This window comes from Triturus cristatus, chromosome 1_2 (genome assembly GCF_964204655.1).
Source record: "Triturus cristatus chromosome 1_2, aTriCri1.1, whole genome shotgun sequence".
In the NCBI taxonomy this organism is placed as follows: Eukaryota; Metazoa; Chordata; class Amphibia; order Caudata; family Salamandridae; genus Triturus; species Triturus cristatus.
In genome coordinates, this window is record NC_140580.1 from 521,052,828 (window position 1) to 521,070,613 (window position 17,786).

Sequence of the window (17,786 nt, forward strand, 5' to 3'; positions counted from 1 at the left end):
AGGTGTTTTGAGACCCACATTGCGGGCAAATTTAGACTGGGCTGACAAGGGGATCGTGGAGTAAAGTGTGTGAAAGTAAAATGCGTGGCTTCGGACTGTGAGTGGGAGGGAATGAATGCAAGGTAGGGCGAGAGAACGGGGAGAATAAAACACAGGTAAAGCAATTTTTTGGAAAATGTAAGGGTACTGCCCTGGGAGGGAAGGGATTTTCATAAAGCATATACATTCTTAGAAAAATAACATATATAAACAAAAACTCATGATAAGGACAACTTAAGAAGTTAAACCCTATAATTAACAATATCAAACGCCACCAAGAGGTCTAAGGGGATGAGAATATAGTTGTTATGTTGCGGTGTTATGAATATTATAGTTTTTCTATACTGGGAATTTCGCTGCTTGAGTTAAACGTGCCAGGAAATCAATCAAAATGCTGATACATGTGATTAATATGATGCACATTTATTAGATATTATTAAGTTACACAATGTGATAATCAACTGTACCTGAATATATTCACAGTATTTAATCCAAATTGTGACTACTTTATTTTACATTCGTTTTCAATTTCTAAGAGTTTCTAGAAGGTTCAGAGCTACATGTCTCTTTTATTGTTGTTTTTCAAGAGAACACAGTCTCACAGAATGAAAACAACTGAAAGAGCATCAGCCCACTTTCTGTTACTTGTGTGTGCTAGGAGTTTCTAACAACACAGATATTATGTTATGAAAATCGAGCCCAGAGAATGAAGGGAAGGGGCACGTCTTCAAGTCAGGTGACACTGGAACAGGCTGTACAGAATCATATCTCCAGTCCCAAATGAAGGCTACCACGAATGGAGGAACATAGCCTTCACTTGTGGAGTTATCAGAGCAGCTGGCCTTGTGAGACAAGAATAAGAGTCCTTGCTACTGCATTGAACATGCAGGTGTGTATCATCTCGGAAACTCAAAATAGGTTTGATTTTCTACTGTGCTAGAATTAGATGAGGAAGCCTAGCCCCCTAAGGGTTTGCCGCGGTGAGAAGGGCAGTCATTAGTCATCTAAACATGCGCTCCCTTAAATGCCGTCGCAACGCACTGCCCGTACGAGCCTAGCGCTGTACCCTACTACCTCGCCCCTCCCCCAGAGAGGCCCGCCACATAGACGCCAGTAAAGGCGTACCATAGGGCTAAATTAAACGCTTTGAATAAATAAAACGCTACCTTACGGGCCTCAAAGCGCCGTGGCATGAGATCTAGACGCTTAAAATTAAATAAGACGCCACCTTACGGGCCTCAAAGCGCCCTGGCACGAGATCTGAAAGTGAGGCCGCGACCTTGTCACTAGACAAGAGACAGCTGCTGCCTGAGGGACCCCACCCTTCCAACCCGACCCCCGTCCCGCTCCCCTACCTCCGAGCATCCACGGCCAACAGAGCTCGTTAAGTTGCAAAGGCCGTGGCAGGAGCTGGGACGGTGCCCCCCCCCACGGACAATCGCCGCGTGAAGAGACCCCTAATTAGGTCGGGGAGGAGGGGGGAGTAAACGGGTCCCTTATGGACTAACCTCGTGGTCAAGCGACCTCGATGTAGAAGCAGCAGCAGTCGGCGTCAGAAAGGCGAGACGGGCAGCGGACAAGAGACTGTCCAGTGTGCGGGGGACAGTATATGTACCCCTGTCCCCCCTCCCACTTCCGGAAGAGGCCGGCCGGGAGTCCCCCTGGTACCACGCCCTGGGAGCCTAGGAGGCTGACTCCAGTGCCTTCCTGTGGCACTAAGGCGGCGGCCCTGTTGAGGGGCCACTATGTGGCCCCCCGGGCAGCCTTGACAGAGTCCTTGCTACTGCATTGAACATGCAGGTGTGTATCATCTCGGAAACTCAAAATAGGTTTGATTTTCTACTGTGCTAGAATTAGATAGGCGCTAAGATGTAGTAAAACAAGGGTAGTATTGCTATAAATTTATAACAACAATCATGTTGGAGTGGTTCCACTTAACCATGCCAACAGTAGACTTTGCTGCTGCTTTTTTATTATTCTTCATTGTGGTTCCAGTGCATATCACATGCACTATATTAGGCTCTTGATTTTGAAATACATATTTTAAATGTATCTCTCATGTTCTAGTGTTCTCGTGTGTGTGTGATTCTTAAATGAAAGAGGATTTGGGGTTCCAATAATGATCCTTGAAATGTCTCATGGGATTGATCGTTACCTGAATCATATGTAATGCAGATAATGCTCAGTGGGTTGTGAGGTAGTTGTAGTGTAACTGGTTTTCTGTTTCGGGTTGGTACATTGACTGAGCCTTTGGTGCCAGGGGATCTAGAAAACAGACTTCTGTGTTTCTAGAAAATTTGTCCCTGGAATCTAGAGCATCAAATGCCAAAACAATTCTGGTCTCATGTTTCGCACGCCAAATATAGAGTTTGTATGTAAATTTATGTATGTACATTTACAGTAGGGTCTCCCTTGTAAATCAATATGGACTGTTGTCACCATTCCGTGAGCATGTTTATCTCCTTCTTTCTGTTTCCCTCATGACCTCTTCAGCCTTTTTTTTCTTCTCACTCTCCCATGCATTCCATCCTATGACGCCCTTTACGGTGATGGATATCTGGAATACAGTGGGCCTATTCCCTTGCCTCTTTGTTATCCCTCATCCTACGTTTCTGAGTGCTGTGACCCTCACACCTATCTCTATGTAGACACTGGTATAGTCTGTTGCACCCTTCCTTAGAATGCCCTTGGTCTCTGTGTTTTCATGTCCAGTAGAACCTAACTCATAGTAAATAACCCCTTATATAAATATTGAAATAAGGATATTGTGTTTATTTAGGAAAAAGGGTGCCCAGGCAGCTGCAGTAGCTTGGGGACTCACTGCATTATTTCACAAGGTGGTACAATGGTTGTTCTGTGCCACTGCTCCTTCATGGGCACTAATATAATGTATGCATGTGTGTGTTTGATACTGGAAGTATGTTACAATTCTGGAGTGAAGCTCACGGTCTCATCAGGGGGCTCCACAGACCTAAGGATGCAAAGGGTGGATTCTGCTGAATCGCCAATCAGCTCCAGACGAATCCATTCTCAGTCCCCAGTTTGTGTGTTTGAGCATGGTGAGGAGGATTCAAATACTCAACCTTGAACAGCACCTTGATGGTGAATGGCAATATCCGGGTAAGAGCTATGTCATGGTTACTGCTAAGAGGATCAGGTGTGCTCATAGCTAGAAGCAAGACAGGAATAGACTTGACAAGGATAGTGAGAAAAGTATCGAAGGTGGTGATTTAAAAACTAACGCCTCAATAACAAATAGTGTGCAGTAGAATTGCAGTGTGGGGGTTTGACATGCACTATTATCAATGGCCTAGTGTTCCCCTGCTGAAGAACTTGAATTAATGGAAAAAGAAAATCTGAGAAACCACATTGCCGGGAACCAAATCGTGGAAAATCAATTTTAAGGCAAGACAGTCTAGAGGAAAAATTCCAAATTACATTGAACTAGGGTGGAGTTTAGGCGTAGTGAAGGTCTTTTGTGTTCATTGATGGGTGAGGTTTGGGGTGATGAGGGAGTTTAGGGGCCACAAATGGGTGGTGTTAAGATGTAAATGTGGATTTCAAGTGTACAGGGATGGATGCAGTTTAGAGGTGTTGAGGGGTTTTTCGGGTTCACAGATAGGCAGCGTTTAGGACTGGTGAGAGTTTTTAAAGTTCAGTGATAGGTAGAGTTTAGAGGTTGTGAATGGTTTTTAAGATTTTGGAATGGATGGAGCTTTGGGATGGAGAGTGGTATTAAGGATCAGGGATGGTTGCTATTCATGTGCAGAAAGAGTTTTAGGGTTCAGGAATGGGTGAGGTTTAGGGAATGAGGAGTTTAGATGGAGAAAAGGTTTTTAGGGTCAGGGAGTAATGGAGTTTAGAGGTTTTTAGGGATGAGGGATAAGTGGTGTTTACGGGTGTGAGCATTATTTTAGGGTTCAGAGATCGGTGGAGTTTAGGGGTGGTAAGAGGTTTAAAAGGTTTAGGGATGGATGGGGTTTAAACATAGAAAGGGGTGTTTAGGGTTCAGGAATGGGTGTCGTTTAGGGTTAGCGAGGGGTTTCGAGGGGTCAGGTAGGCGTGGTGAAAGTTTATTAGAGGGCATGGATGGATGGTGCTTGGGATTGTGAGGGGGTCAGGGATGGAGGCTGCTCAAGGATGGTGAGGGGTGAACGAATGAAAGCATCCAAAGGAAATTTTTGACAGTCTCAATGAAACCCTCTGCCGACCCCAACAAACTCAAGAACTACCGCCCATCTTGCTTCTCCCCTTCCTCACCCTGGTCCCGGAAAAAGCCATCAACCGCCAGCTCATGGACTACCTCGAGGACAACTACCTACTCGGCCCCTCCTAATTTGGCTTGCAGCCCAACCACAGCACTGAGTTTGCCCTGATCGCAGCGACAGACGACATCAGACGCCTCCTTGAACTAGGTGGAGCAGCGGCCCTCATCCTTCTTGACCTCTCAGCAGCATTCAACACCGTCTCCCACCACATCTTCATCATCAGACTCCACCACATCGGCATCCAAGGCAAGTCACTCAACTGGTTCTCCTCCTTCCTCTTCGGCAGAAAACAGAGAATCCATCTAGCCCTCTTCTCCTCCGCACCCAAAGACATCATCTGCGGTGTCCCCTATGGCTCCTCCCTCAGCCCCACCCTTTTCAGTTCCTACATGACACCACTCGCAGACATGGCCTGCACCCAGAGACACCAAGCTCGTTCTCTCCTTCACTGAAGACGCAGACACCACCAGATCCAATTTCCGGAACATCATATCCAACATCGCAACCTGGAAGAAGACCAACTGCCGCAAACTCAACTCAAGCAAAACATAAGTCCTCGTCTTCGGAAACAAACCCTCCCCCTGGAACGACACATGGTGGCCCACCAAACTCAGCCCCCCACCCACCCCCACTAACCATCCACACAACATTGGAATCAACCTAGACATCCAACTGTCTATGAAGAATCAGATCAATGCTGTCTCTTCTTCCTGCTTCCACACCCTCTGCATGCTTCGCAAGATTTTTTGCTGGATCCCCATCTTCACCAGAAGGACAGTCACCCAGGCCCTCGTCTGCAGCTGACTGGACTACGACAACGCACTCTATGTCGGAATCACCAAACAACTCCTCAACCACCTTTGACGATCCAAATCTCAGCAGCAAGATTCGTACTCAACCTCCCAAGAAGAACCAGTACCGCTCCTCACCCCAGAGCCCTCCACTGCTTTCCAGTCCAAGAAAGATGACTCTTTAAACTCCTCACTCAGGCCTACAAAGCCCTCCACAAAAGCGGACCGGCATTCATCAACAGCCGCCACACATTCCATCAACTGACCAGAGAACTTCACTCATCCACCTTCACCCTGGCCCACATCCCCCGCATCCGTCAAAGTCATTGCAGAGGTTGTTACTTCTCCTACCTTGCCACCAAGTCCTCAAACAACCTCCACCTCCGCACCTCCGCACCTCCCCTTCCCTGGAAGTCTTCAGGAAGGCATCAAGACCTGTCTTTTCGACAGAGGTTCACGGAACCCCAGTGACTGGAGTCACCTCGGGGTGACAAGCCGCACTGTACAAGACTTACTGATTGATTGTTTTTTGATTGATTGATTGATTGAAAAGATATAAATCTGAAATAATGTCCCATGAGGTAAAGCACTGAAATAAATATATCCAACAAAGTTTCTGACAGTAAGAACTGCAACCATTGCATTTACACCTTAAAAAATAAGCATGCAAAAGACAATTTAAAAAAAAAACATTCTATGGATTGGTTTCTACGGAATGGTAAATGCCATTCAGCCTGCAAATTTCCATTAGATAGTCTAGGTGAAATGGTTTCTCAGTAGTGGTATTCTGTGAAAAGATTTTTCTATGAAATCACATACAACCGTTGGCTCCCGGTCTATAAAATCCCTTTAGGGAAATGGATGTATTGCAGGCTAGACCAGTTTCATGGACCCTACCCGATCATCAGCCAAGGCACAGGAAGAATATAATGCCTCCTCCAGCAGATGACATTGTTCCCATCCCTCCACCACCCTCCTTATCCTGCTCACTCCCCGCCAGCATTGCACAAAAGTCCTGGAGACATTTACCACAATGTCTGCATTAAAGCTATGGGAATCATGAATACTTTGCAGAATTCTGCCTGGTAATTTCAGATTTCGCAATTACTGCTTATTCCAGAGGGTCCCACTTGTAACTGAAAGAATTCTGTGTGAAGATTCTCGCTGGTATCACTCATGTCGGCCGCCTGGAATTTGCGCATAGAAATCCTCTAAACCTGTATGGTAAAATGTAAGAAATAAAAAGTTAAAGGCCACAGTAGGTTGTAGATGTACCTTCATTCTCAAACTGATAAAATCCATGTGATACTATCCAAAACTATCTTTGTAGGTTTTGCGCACAATGCTGTTTTTAAAGGTGTGATAACTTTGTACCCGAGGTACCTCCACTCTGTTATATCAGTCAGCTGAACCCCTCATTAACTGATTTTTCGTTTTTTCTGACCACTAACTAACAAATGCATACTTCTACCTAAATTGCAAGCTGGGTACATTTTGCTCTACAGCGGCGTTGCAGGTAAGGCGTTCAGTTTAGGTTTAGAGATACAGATGATGGGGCCTCTGGTGGACGATCTGTATGTTACTTAAGAAACCAGATCTCACCCATGGAAGCTCTGCTTTTCATTCATGAATAGATCTCTTCACTAGGATCAGAAGCACCATTTTTTCTCAATGTAGGAAGAAAACTTTGATTTGACAATTTGGGCCAGATGTACGACCATTGGAAATTGCGACTCGCAATTTGCGCTCGATTGCGACTCGCAAATTGCGAGTCTCAATTTCCAATGTACAGCAGTGTCGGAGACACTGTTTGCGATTCTCAATGAGGTCACAAACTGCATGCCTCATGAATAATAATGAGGCTCTCTCAAATTGCAACCCCATTGAGAATGGCAGGCCCTCCCAGGTATGGTGGCCTGCTGGGCTCAGCAGACCTCCATGTCTGGGACTGCTTTTAAATAACGCAGTTTTTTTATTTGCAGACCATTTTCCTTAAAGGAAAACAGGATGCATTTAAAACAAGCATTGGCATAGCCAATAGGTCTCGACTTTGGGACCTTATAAGTGTTTAGCCATGCAACAGTTGCATAACTAAATACTTATAAGGTCCCAAAAGCGAGACCTATTGGCTATGCAAAGCGGCCGCGAAAGTTAAAGTGATGGCGATCAAACATCAAAGCGGCCGTGCGGCCGCGAAAGTGAAAGTAATCGCTGTAAAGCGCGGCGCGCGCACCCGCGCACATGCACTATAGCTCTAGGCTGGCCTGGTAGCACTTTTTGGAGCCCTCTCAATAAGTCTCGCCAGACCAGCGCATGCGCTGGGTCAGGCGAGACCTTAAAAAAAAAAATGAAACGGTTTTGTTTAATTTTTTAAGGGCAGGTGGTGGTCCTTGGGACCACTGACTGCCCCTAAAAAATATTTTCCCCTACATTTGCAAAGGGAAAGGGGTCCCCTGGGGATCCCTTCCCATTTGCAACTGCATTACCACCCTCTTGAAGAGGGCAGTAATTTGCGAGTGTTTTGCAAATGCAATTGTGGTCGCAAAACATTCATACATAGGGCTGCGGGTCGCAATTAGGAAGGGACGTCCTTGGAACGCCCCTGCCTAATTGCGAATCGCTAAACACTATTTTGCAAGTCGCAATTTTTTACGACTTGCAAAATATAGTTAGCGCATGGCCCGCAGGGATTTTGCATGCGCAAACGGGTCTCAAACTCGGTTTCGCGTGCAAAATCCCATCGTACATCTGGCTCTTTGTTTCATAACGAAAGCTGGGAATCTGTTTGGTGAAACTAAGAGGTGTAATTATCCAGTAAACTCCTGCACCGCCAGTGAGCAATGTGAGTGCAGCTAGAAAACATCTCTGTGGTATATGTATTGAAGTAGTCTTGCAATTTCCAATGCCTACACTTTAGCAATAATAATATAATTTCAAACTATAATCTTCTTTCACCCAGATACGTGTTTTGCTCTCTTTTAAACTTATCTGAGGTGTAGAGCTAATTTTGTGAAAGCAATGTATATGCTGTTCATGGAATCCTGTTCTGAAAGGAAGTACACCCCACCCCCCTGCCAGAAGTCTTAAAACACTAGAAGCCCACCAGTCTATAAGCTAAACACACAAAAAGCATTGTGATAAGAATTAGAACAAGCATTTGCAATGCAATAGGTCTCGCATTTGCGAGAGTATGAGCTATTGGCATTGTTAATGACAATGCCTTTTATATATGTGTTGGTTTTTAAAACATAATTAAAAGGCATTGTCATTTACAAGGCCAATAGCTCATACTCTAGCAAATGAGAGACCTATTGCGTTGCAAATACTTGTTTAGACTTACACTCGTAAATTGAGCTGAAATGCGTAAATGCTGCTGTTTGTGTACATCTGCATATCCCAAAAGAATATCAGTTGCCGAAAAGAAACCCTCCTCAGGATTGCTACCATCATGTCATTTTGCTGTCAGTTGTGTGTTGCTGCTTCTATTTTCCAGCGTTATGGAAGTGCTACGTAAATATGTAAGGTTTTCTCCACAGGGGCGCCCCTGATGACTCGAAATGAACACTCTTCCAGATTGCACCTGTGTAAAGCACAGCGTTGGCCCCTTTGACACCTATTCCCAGCGCAGCCAAGAGAGATCAAATGTCTGCGTCTCTTGAGGCTTGGTTTATGGCGCCATCTAGTGGACTTTTTCTGAAGTATTATTGGATCTTACAATGTAAAACAAATCCTAAAACAAGCATGCGGTGGGAGAGTGTGAGCGCGCAGTGGGAGCGTGTGGGGCAGAGAGGAGATGCCATGCACATGCACATCGCCTCTCCGTGCGCGCACATCGTTTTCCTCCCTTCGCGCACCAAACCGAAAACAATAGTCGCGCCAAGGCGACGCAACGCATGCGCTGCGTTCGCTAGGCGAGACCTAAAAAATTGGACATGCTTGTGACTCTGACGCACCTTTCAGTTTTCAAATTGCATTTATTACTTGACAGCAGTAGGAAAACATTATTCCTGGGTGTTTTCTATATGAGGGGTTGTGGCTTTCCACAACTCTCATGATGTGACTTTATCAAGGGAGCATTCTCCAAAGACAGTGACATCTTTGATTTTATATTATGTTGCCTTGATGACTTTTTCCTTCTTGCTATCTTATGGATGCCCACCTCCACACAGCCAGGCCCCTACCCTTCTTCTCCAGCTGGGAGGGTCACACTCAATTATTCACCCTATCTGCTCTACTTTGCACCCCATCCTCCAGTGGACAGGCATTAGGTTCCTCCGAGATTTTCATGTTGGAAAGTATCTATCCAGAAGAAACTGTGATCAGACCCACTGCCCCTTCATCACCCTCCATCATGGCAGCAGAAAGTTAGAGACAGCCTGGAATATGAGCGACTGGCTTAGGAGAGGTAAGAGGTACAAAACTGTCTGTGCTTTAGGGAGGAGGCTCGCCTTGTGCCTGCCCTGCTTTCCTGCTGGCAGACTCAAGGGTAAAGGCTCGCCCTGTGTCTGCCCTGCCTCTATGCTGCCAGTCTCAAGGGAGGAGGCTCTCCCTGTGTCTGCCTTGCCTTCATGCTGGCAGTTTCAAGGGCAGAGGCTCACCCTGTGTCTGCCCTGCCTCCATGCTGCCAGTCTCAAGGGAGGAGCCTCGCCCTGTGTCTGCCCTGCCTCCATGCTGCCAGCCTCAAGGGAGGAGGCTCACACTGTGTCTGCCCTGCCTTCAAGCTGGCAGTCTCGAGGGTGGAGGTTCGCCCTGTGTTTGCCCTGCCACCACGCTGGCAGTCTCAAGGGTGGAGGCTCGCCCTGTGTCTGCCCTGCCTCCATACTGGTAGTCTCAAGGGTGGAGACTCGCCCTGTGTCTGCCCTGCCTTCACGCTGGCAGTCTCGAGGGTGGAGGCTCGCCCTGTGTCTGCCCTGCCTTCAAGCTGGCAGTCTCAAGGTTTGAGACCTGCCCCGTGTCTGCCCTGCCTTCACGCTGGCAGTCTCAAGGGTGGAGGCTCGCCCTGTGTCTGCCCTGCCTTCAAGCTGGCAGTCTCAAGGGTAAAGGCACGCCCTGTGTCTGCCCTGCCTTCATGCTGCCAGTCTCGAGGGTGGAGGCTCGCCCTGTGTCTGCCCTATCTTCAAGCTGGCAGTCTCGAGGGTGGAGGCTCGCCCTGTGTCTGCCCTGCCTTCAAGCCGGCAGTCTCAGGGATGTAGGCTCGCCCTGTGTCTGCCCTGCCTTCGCGCTGGCAGTCTCAAGGTTATAGGCCTGCCCTGTGTCTGCCCTGCCTTCAAGCCGGCAGTCTCAGGGATGTAGGCTCGCCCTGTGTCTGCCCTGCCTCCACGCTGGCAGTCTTAAGGGAGAGGCTCGCCCTGTGTCTGCCCTGCCTTCAAGCTGGCAGTCTCGAGGGATGTAGGCTCGCCCTGTGTCTGACCTGCCTTCGCGCTGGCAGTCTCAAGGTTATAGGCCTGCCCTGTGTCTGCCCTGCCTCCACGCTGGCAGTCTTAAGGAAGAGGCTCGCCCTGTGTCTGCCCTGCCTTCACGCTGGCAGTCTTAAGGGAGAGGCTCGCCCTGTGTCTGCCCTGCCTTCAAGCTGGCAGTCTCGAGGGATGTAGGCTCGCCCTGTGTCTGCCCTGCCTTCGCGCTGGCAGTCTCAAGGTTATAGGCCTGCCCTGTGTCTGCCCTGCCTCCACGCTGGCAGTCTTAAGGAAGAGGCTCGCCCTGTGTCTGCCCTGCCTTCACGCTGGCAGTCTCAAGGGTGGAGGCACGCCCTCTGTCTGCTCTGTAGCTGTGATAACATTTAATGTCAGGCTTTGAGGATGTCCATGGTGGGAGGAAGGGAGCTCTGAGTATTCGGTCAGTGGTATAGCCAGGCGCCATGGGTACAGGTTCAAAATGGCCCCCAAACCAGTGGATTGGGAGGAAAACACTGCCATTGTTTAGGAGTATCAGAGCCATAGCACCCCTGGGCCCTGGGCCCTGGTGCTACTGCACCTACTGCACCATTGATATCTACGCCCTTTACTCGGATCTTCATATATCAAACGTTAGCCCACCGAGAAATGTGCAGAGCGAACTCAAAACTGACTAGCCTGTCACCTGTGTCTTCCTGTCTGGTGTTCGCTTTAAAAAAACGGCTTCTGTGACAGAACATTTACCAGAAGCCCGCCGTTGCGAAATCCCCACGTGCATGGAAGGCCACCACGAAGCTGTGCTCAGTGACGCCTCCTTTGAGATTACCAATGAGGGGCAGCCAAACAGATGTATCTGAACCGTCAGCAGCTTCTAAGGCAGCGTTTGAGCTGCTTGTGTTTAAAGAGCTCGTGGGGCACAAATGAGTGATTCTGCTGCATGAAGCGGCGCCCTGTTAGAACTCACACAAAGACATCTTTCTAAATCTCTCCTGGATGGAAAAAGTTAATAGGCTAAGAGGGCCTGTTTACTGTTCTGTTAATAAATGAACAGGGGTTAGTTGGAATTTCCAAAGCATTGGGCAAAACGATTGGGTCCTGGAGAGTTAACTGCAAGGGGTGGGGGCTGGATTTGTTGTTGATGGCGAGGGAGGCAGCGAGAAGCAGCAGTGTTGACTCTGAACTATAAATCATGCTGATGCAGGAGGTCGAGCAAACCTACCTCAAATATTCCCACCCCAGCTGCAGTGCGCAGGCACTGGCCTGTGAAACTGGCGTGCACTGGTTGCAGGACGCCCTTTAGCCGCCTGACATTGAGAGAGGCAGGAAGTCTGGGGGCTTTGTCTGGCAAGAGCCTGTCCTGCTAAGCCTGGAAGGATGGCCAAGAAACTTTGGGTTCTGGCGAGTTTCCTTTTCTTGTTTGAGGTGGCAGCGCCTGTTCATTTTTCCCATCACCGCTATGAGGATTTGGTGCAAGCCCTCTACAGTGTTCACAACGAGTGCCCACAAATCACCCGGATTTACAGCATCGGGCGCAGCACCCAAGGGAGACTCCTTTACGTCCTGGAGATCAGCGACTTCCCTGGAAGCCACGAGCTCTGTAAGTAGTGAGGGGAGCTATTGGGGATCCCTGTGGAATCTGTTGTACTGCTGAGCATTGCTGAACCTCCAGCACATTGTTCATGGATTGTAATTTCATTACTCGGCTACCATCAATCTGTGATTTTGTATAATAATACACTTTTTTTCTTCTTTTTGCCACATTCTGAGTTGTTGCCGGTTGTTTAGTCACTGTGTGCTGTTTGGCCCTTCCTACACATATATACAAATGGGCGCTGAAGAGGCCTGGTGTGCAGTTTCAGGCTAGTTCCACGGGGTGACAGGCTGATGGATGAACTTTGACCCCACCATGGGTGGTGGCCATTGCGCTCTGAGGTGCCGCTTGCACTGGCTCCAGGAGCTCGGCTGTGGCTTGCACTCCAGCTTGGCTGCCTTGGGTAGAATGATAGGCGCACAGAAGTAAAGCTGGACCCCGGGCACTGGTCTGTTCCTTGTTGTAGGAGTGGAGATGAAAACACAGGAGTGCTTTAATGCCTCTTAACTCCCGAGGCGCATGTCTTCTTCCAGTGGGCCCCATGGTCTCTACCCGTGTCTGGGGGAAGACAAGGACGGGCAGGTAGAATCAACACATTGGCGTTGAAATCGATTTGCATTTTCACCTTAAACCTGCATTTCAATCCCTTGTGTTCTCTGCCTTTGTTGCAGTCACTGCCCCGATTCCTGTCCCAGTTCAAGCGCCTCTTCCAATCAGCAAGTTCCTATCTCTGCCCCTTCCTACCTTTGCCTACTAGCATCTAGCAAGTATGTCACCAGAGTTGCAAAGTAATAATTCTTATTATGAAAGGCCAAAATATAAATGGTGATACGACAAGTACAGTTATAGAAGCAGGACTCAACAGCATTATAGGCCCCCGGGCAAATCAGTGCACTGTTCTCCGCCTGCACAACCACTCACAGGAATAAAAATGTATATTATCGATTAAAAAAAAGTATATTTCTTGGTACCCCCAACAAAATCAGTGTGCATAGACTAGCATGGGGACTCTATGCTCGTATGGCCCCCCGGCAACTGCCCAGCACGCCCATGCATTGAGACAGCACTGTATACAAGCAATGCACAGCAAAAAAGAAAAAACAAACAGAAATAATTTGTTGCAAACAAAACCCTTTCTGATAACGTTTATAATTTAATATCTAATTATGATGATATCTGTTTTTGGAGTAAGAGTAATTTCTCCCCAAAAAATTAATAAATGTTTCACTAATTCAGTTTGTTAAATTGGTTATCCAATTGCACATCAAATTTCTCTGTATTATGTATCTAAAAAAAAGGCCAGGAATTTTAAGCAAATCTAACTCCTATAACGTTCCTTTTTTCACAATCGCTGTTGCGCTGCATCAGTAAAGGGTAAAGTTCATCATCTGCACTAAGTGTGGGCATAATGACGTATGCTATGTCCCTGCAAACAAACCTTGGTAGATGGTTCTTGGCCTTTGAAGCCGTAGTATCTAAGCTGCTGCCAATTTGTGAGCTGACTAGATCTTTCCATACAGAGGGCAGGAGTTATCATTAGTAACAAATAATAATAATAAAGGAATAAAACGTGTTAATGAATTTTAACGTTAACAAGCATTGGCAAAGCCAAACAGTCTGGCCTTTCACATAGCTACAGTTACCTCAAGTAATTACAAGATTTCCTTTCCGAGTCAGAAAAAACGATGTGAAGTCTTTAACAAGACTGAAACCCTTCAGAACTTTACTAGCTGCATCTCTCAAGTCAGAAGCAAATGCTTGGGAAGTCTGTCACAATGCTGCAATAACTCACGTTAGATAACTTGCTGCGTTGTGTGGCAGGGAGAGGGCAAGAATGCACAATATCTATTAAGATATGGTACATTCCTGCTCTCCCTCTGCGCTGGTGCACTAAGTGCAGCCTACTGCCAACTCAAACACCCTTGCTCCATGGGGCAAGTGTGCCTGAGTTACAGCAGGATTTGTTTTGTGCAGAAAGGAGCACCTTCCTGCACATAAACAATCCTCTGAGGCTTTTTCCCCTTTTTATGTGTGGTGCAGAATGCCGCTTTCCACCCATAGAAAGCCTTCCTAGGGCAGAGTAAACGGCTTTGCATGGCTTAGTAAATCTCACTGAAGCCCTTGCATTGCCTTGCGTGACAAAATTGCAACACAAAGGCTTCACAAATCTGGGCTTAAATTGTCCCTCTTGAGTAAGATCCAACTGCTTAAAATGTCCTTCACAAAACTGAGGTGCTGCGACTTCAACATAAAAATGTACATATGCACTTTTGCTACTCTACTAAAGCTTTAATATTCTTTCGTGATGGTGTAGTTCTGCAAGTCGTTACGATGTGTCCCATACAAGTCAAATTGTAATTATAATTGCATTTATATAGTGCTTACTACCCCTGACGAGGTGTCGTAGCGCTTTACACCGGGCAGCACGCTGCTCCGTAACCCAAGGTTAATGGTTCGTTCAGTGTTATTTGTTATTGTTAGTTCTCGGGATTCGTCTTGTGCGCTCAAAGCAAATCATTCCATGAAGTCATTTCAGCTTTTTTTTATGCTGGACTACAGTAAAAGTGGTTGGCTTCAATATTTAGTGGGGGGTGGGGGGGGGCTCAAATCACTGTTGGTGGGATTAATACAGGAGTTAACGGAGATTAGGTAGTGTTAGATTGCATAGGTATGACTTTCAGCAGAAGGAAGAGAGATTGTGATCTAGTAAATGAGTTGTGGAAAATTTGCTGAAATAGAGAGTAGTCAAACGTGCACGTGTCAGAGTAGGTTGTGCTTAGAGAGAGGAGGCATGCAGAGGATGGATGGGGGAGAAAAAGAACATTTGAAGAGAGAAGAAAAAGAAGATGCAACAAACAGATGTTTTAATTAAAGGACAGGTTTTTCAATACCGAATTTAAGGAATGTATTGATTATTTTTGAGACAGCATGCAGTTTGAGGATGCAAGAATGTAGAAAGAAACATTATTCACTTGTGAAGATTATGCTGTATTGGGAATTTTTTAATAGGTACTAGAATCAGGAAAACCATTTCTCTGCTGCTAGGCAACTGCCAGACCACCTATCTAGCTAACTCAGTGGATCAGTTCAAGGGTTGAAAGTGGAAAATAAAGGCTGGACACATATGTCAAGAAAACATATGGGAAAAATGTGCATGTTGAAAAAAAGATTCTGGTGTTCATCCTCCGATTTGACTCAGAGTATTAATTATACAACAAAGTGGGATACATTTAAATGCCTCTCTTTTGTATTGACACCAGATGGAAGATGAGGACAGCTTACCAGACAGTGGAAGTGTATTACTTGCATTTCAGTTGCTGGAGGGTAGGTGATGCAAACACTGATGTGAGTGAGGGGATAGTGACAGGGCTCTATTTACAAATTCAATGAACACTTTTGTTAGCAAATGGTTGCTGATTAGACTTCCTGAACGTCTGCCCTTTCTGTAGATGCTATAGGTGAGTAGGGGTGGAGCTTCAGGTTAAAGGGGACCCTTTAGGTGAGGCCAAGCATCTGTCTACCTTAATCACACTTCAGAGAAGAGCCTTCACACCTCGTTGTGCATCTGTTGTGTGTGCTCCAGGCTGGAGGCAGTCCTGCTGTGAAGGGCATCACTACGCAAAGGCTGTGTCTGAAGCGCAGCCTGGAATACATTTGAAATGTAAACATATTTAAATTTACCTGTCCCCTGTTAGGAAAGATAGCTGTCTCCATCCTAGTGTTTTTGGATACAGGCAATTTTAAAGGCAGGATGCCAGTGTAAAACCCCCCTCGCAGAGCTAAGCTGTTTCAAAGCAGCCGACCAGGGGAGAAAGGGTTAAAGTACCTCTACCACCTGGAAGCTGTGGAACCCAACACCTACGAGGTAGCTGCAAAAACACATATTAGCAAATGCCCCTTTCTGCTCACATTTTTAGTTTGTGTTCTTTCCCTCTGCATCCAAAAATTTGTCTTCTCTGCTGCACTACAAGGTTGTGGCCACCTCAATGCGCCAAACACCACCAGTCAGTTTACTGCATGGGACAAGGGGTCTCTCTAGCTCTCCTTCCCTCCCAGACATGTTTGACAGCTTCAGGAAAGTAAACTTAATTTGCAATCAAAATGATTAATTTTGAGGCGGGACAAAATAAATAAATACATTTTACCATTTTAAAGTAAACAGCTCAAAAATAGGGGAAAAAAGCCAGAGAAAAGCTGGGAAGGTGAAGGGGTGGCTTACACCAGTCTGTGTCCCTGCAGCTCACAACTGGGGTTCTGCAGAGTTTAATAGTGGGGCGGGTCAGAGGGGAGGAGTCTGGTATGATTTCTCTGAGATGCCTAGGCACCCTGTCCATGTTTAACCCTTTCGCTGCGGCGGGAATTCCGCCGCAGCGCTGGGGGGTGCGGGGGGGCAGCGCGGTGGCGCTGTGCTCATGACGGAGCCGCTCCGTCATGAGCCACGGTTGAGCTGTGCTCATGACGGAACGGTTCCGTCATGACTCCGCCCATTTGCGTTGTCCCCCCGCACAAGCGGGGAAACAGCGCCGCGTAGGCGGAGCGGCCGCCAACGGCCGTGACATGACGGAACCGTTCCGTCATGAGCACACGGCCACCGTGGCTCATGACGGAGCGGCTCCGTCATGAGCGGGGAAGGGGTTAAGAGCAAGACTGCCCAAAGTTCCTACCCTGTGTTTGACACAGACCGTACTGTCTAAAGTCCCACAAATGTAGTGTTTGTCACTCGCCCCTCTTAATGTTCAAGTCCATCTATCACAATCCCCCCCCCCACACACACACAGCTGACCTGGATGAGCAGTGTTTCTGTTGCCAAAAATTATCGTGACAAGCAAACAAACTGTCCTACTGAAAAGGAAACTGAAAGGCAACACATTCCTTTACATGTGTCAGCTTCACTCTGGTGTCCCCCTCGGCTTCACCAGTGACCCCTAGCAGAAGGCCAACCTCTTCATCACACCCAATCTCTCTTCTACCCCCATCCCCCATGTTCCACCCTCATTAAATCACACACACCCTGTTTATAACACATACACAGGTCTGTTTACAAGGCATTACTCACTTGAAAGCGAGTCCCGTGGTACTTGGGCCCTCCCTCCTTCCTCTCCCGGCAGCAGGACCCCCACGTCCACCCTCCCAGGGCCGGACTAGCCATAGTGGGCACCGGGCATTTCCCCGGTGGGCCCCCAGGGTTGGGGGCTGATTTTGTTACAGGGCCGTTTTTGCAGCATAGCTGCAATATCGGCCGCTGTAACGAAATCGGCAGAAACCGGCCCTGGTAAACAGCTCGGCCGCACCCCAAACCCCTGAGGGGATGGCCAAGCGGTTTGCCAGGGCCGGTTTTGGGTCCCAGTCTGGCCCTGCACCCTCCCTGTATTGCAGCACTGGGCACAGAACTTTTAATCTTTCAACATCAAGTAACTGCACACAAACAAATTGTTTGCAAATGTGGGGTGCCCAATAATATTTATGACAAATGGCTTCCACTCTCGACATTATTTTATTGAAAATTACAGCTTTACGGAAATGCTCAATAAACCCGAAGGGGAACAGTAGGCAAAACATTTCTGCCTCACGATGCTTCGTATAAAATTTTACATCACATTTCATAGCTCTAATGTCATGCCAGTTTATGGAGCAATGTGTATTAAAGAAGCTTCGATGATGTCATCAGTGATGTCATAAATTATATCATAGAACATGTCATGAGTGA

The 17,786-nt window shown here is 47.2% G+C and overlaps 1 protein-coding gene across 2 annotated transcripts in view; it reads left to right on the forward strand.

Annotated features, from left to right (window-relative positions):
- Positions 1–11,538: 11,538 nt before the first annotated feature.
- The window catches only part of CPN1 (carboxypeptidase N subunit 1), a 125,910-nt gene continuing 119,662 nt past the window's right edge, over positions 11,539–17,786 (forward strand). The window contains exon 1 of one of the 2 annotated variants that reach the window (XM_085606281.1): positions 11,539–12,085. In XM_085606281.1, the coding sequence (XP_085462407.1) occupies positions 11,863–12,085 (223 nt within the window). In that variant the 5' untranslated portion in view covers positions 11,539–11,862. The remainder of the gene's footprint in view (positions 12,086–17,786) is intronic. The other variant, XM_085606282.1, reaches the window with a different exon arrangement.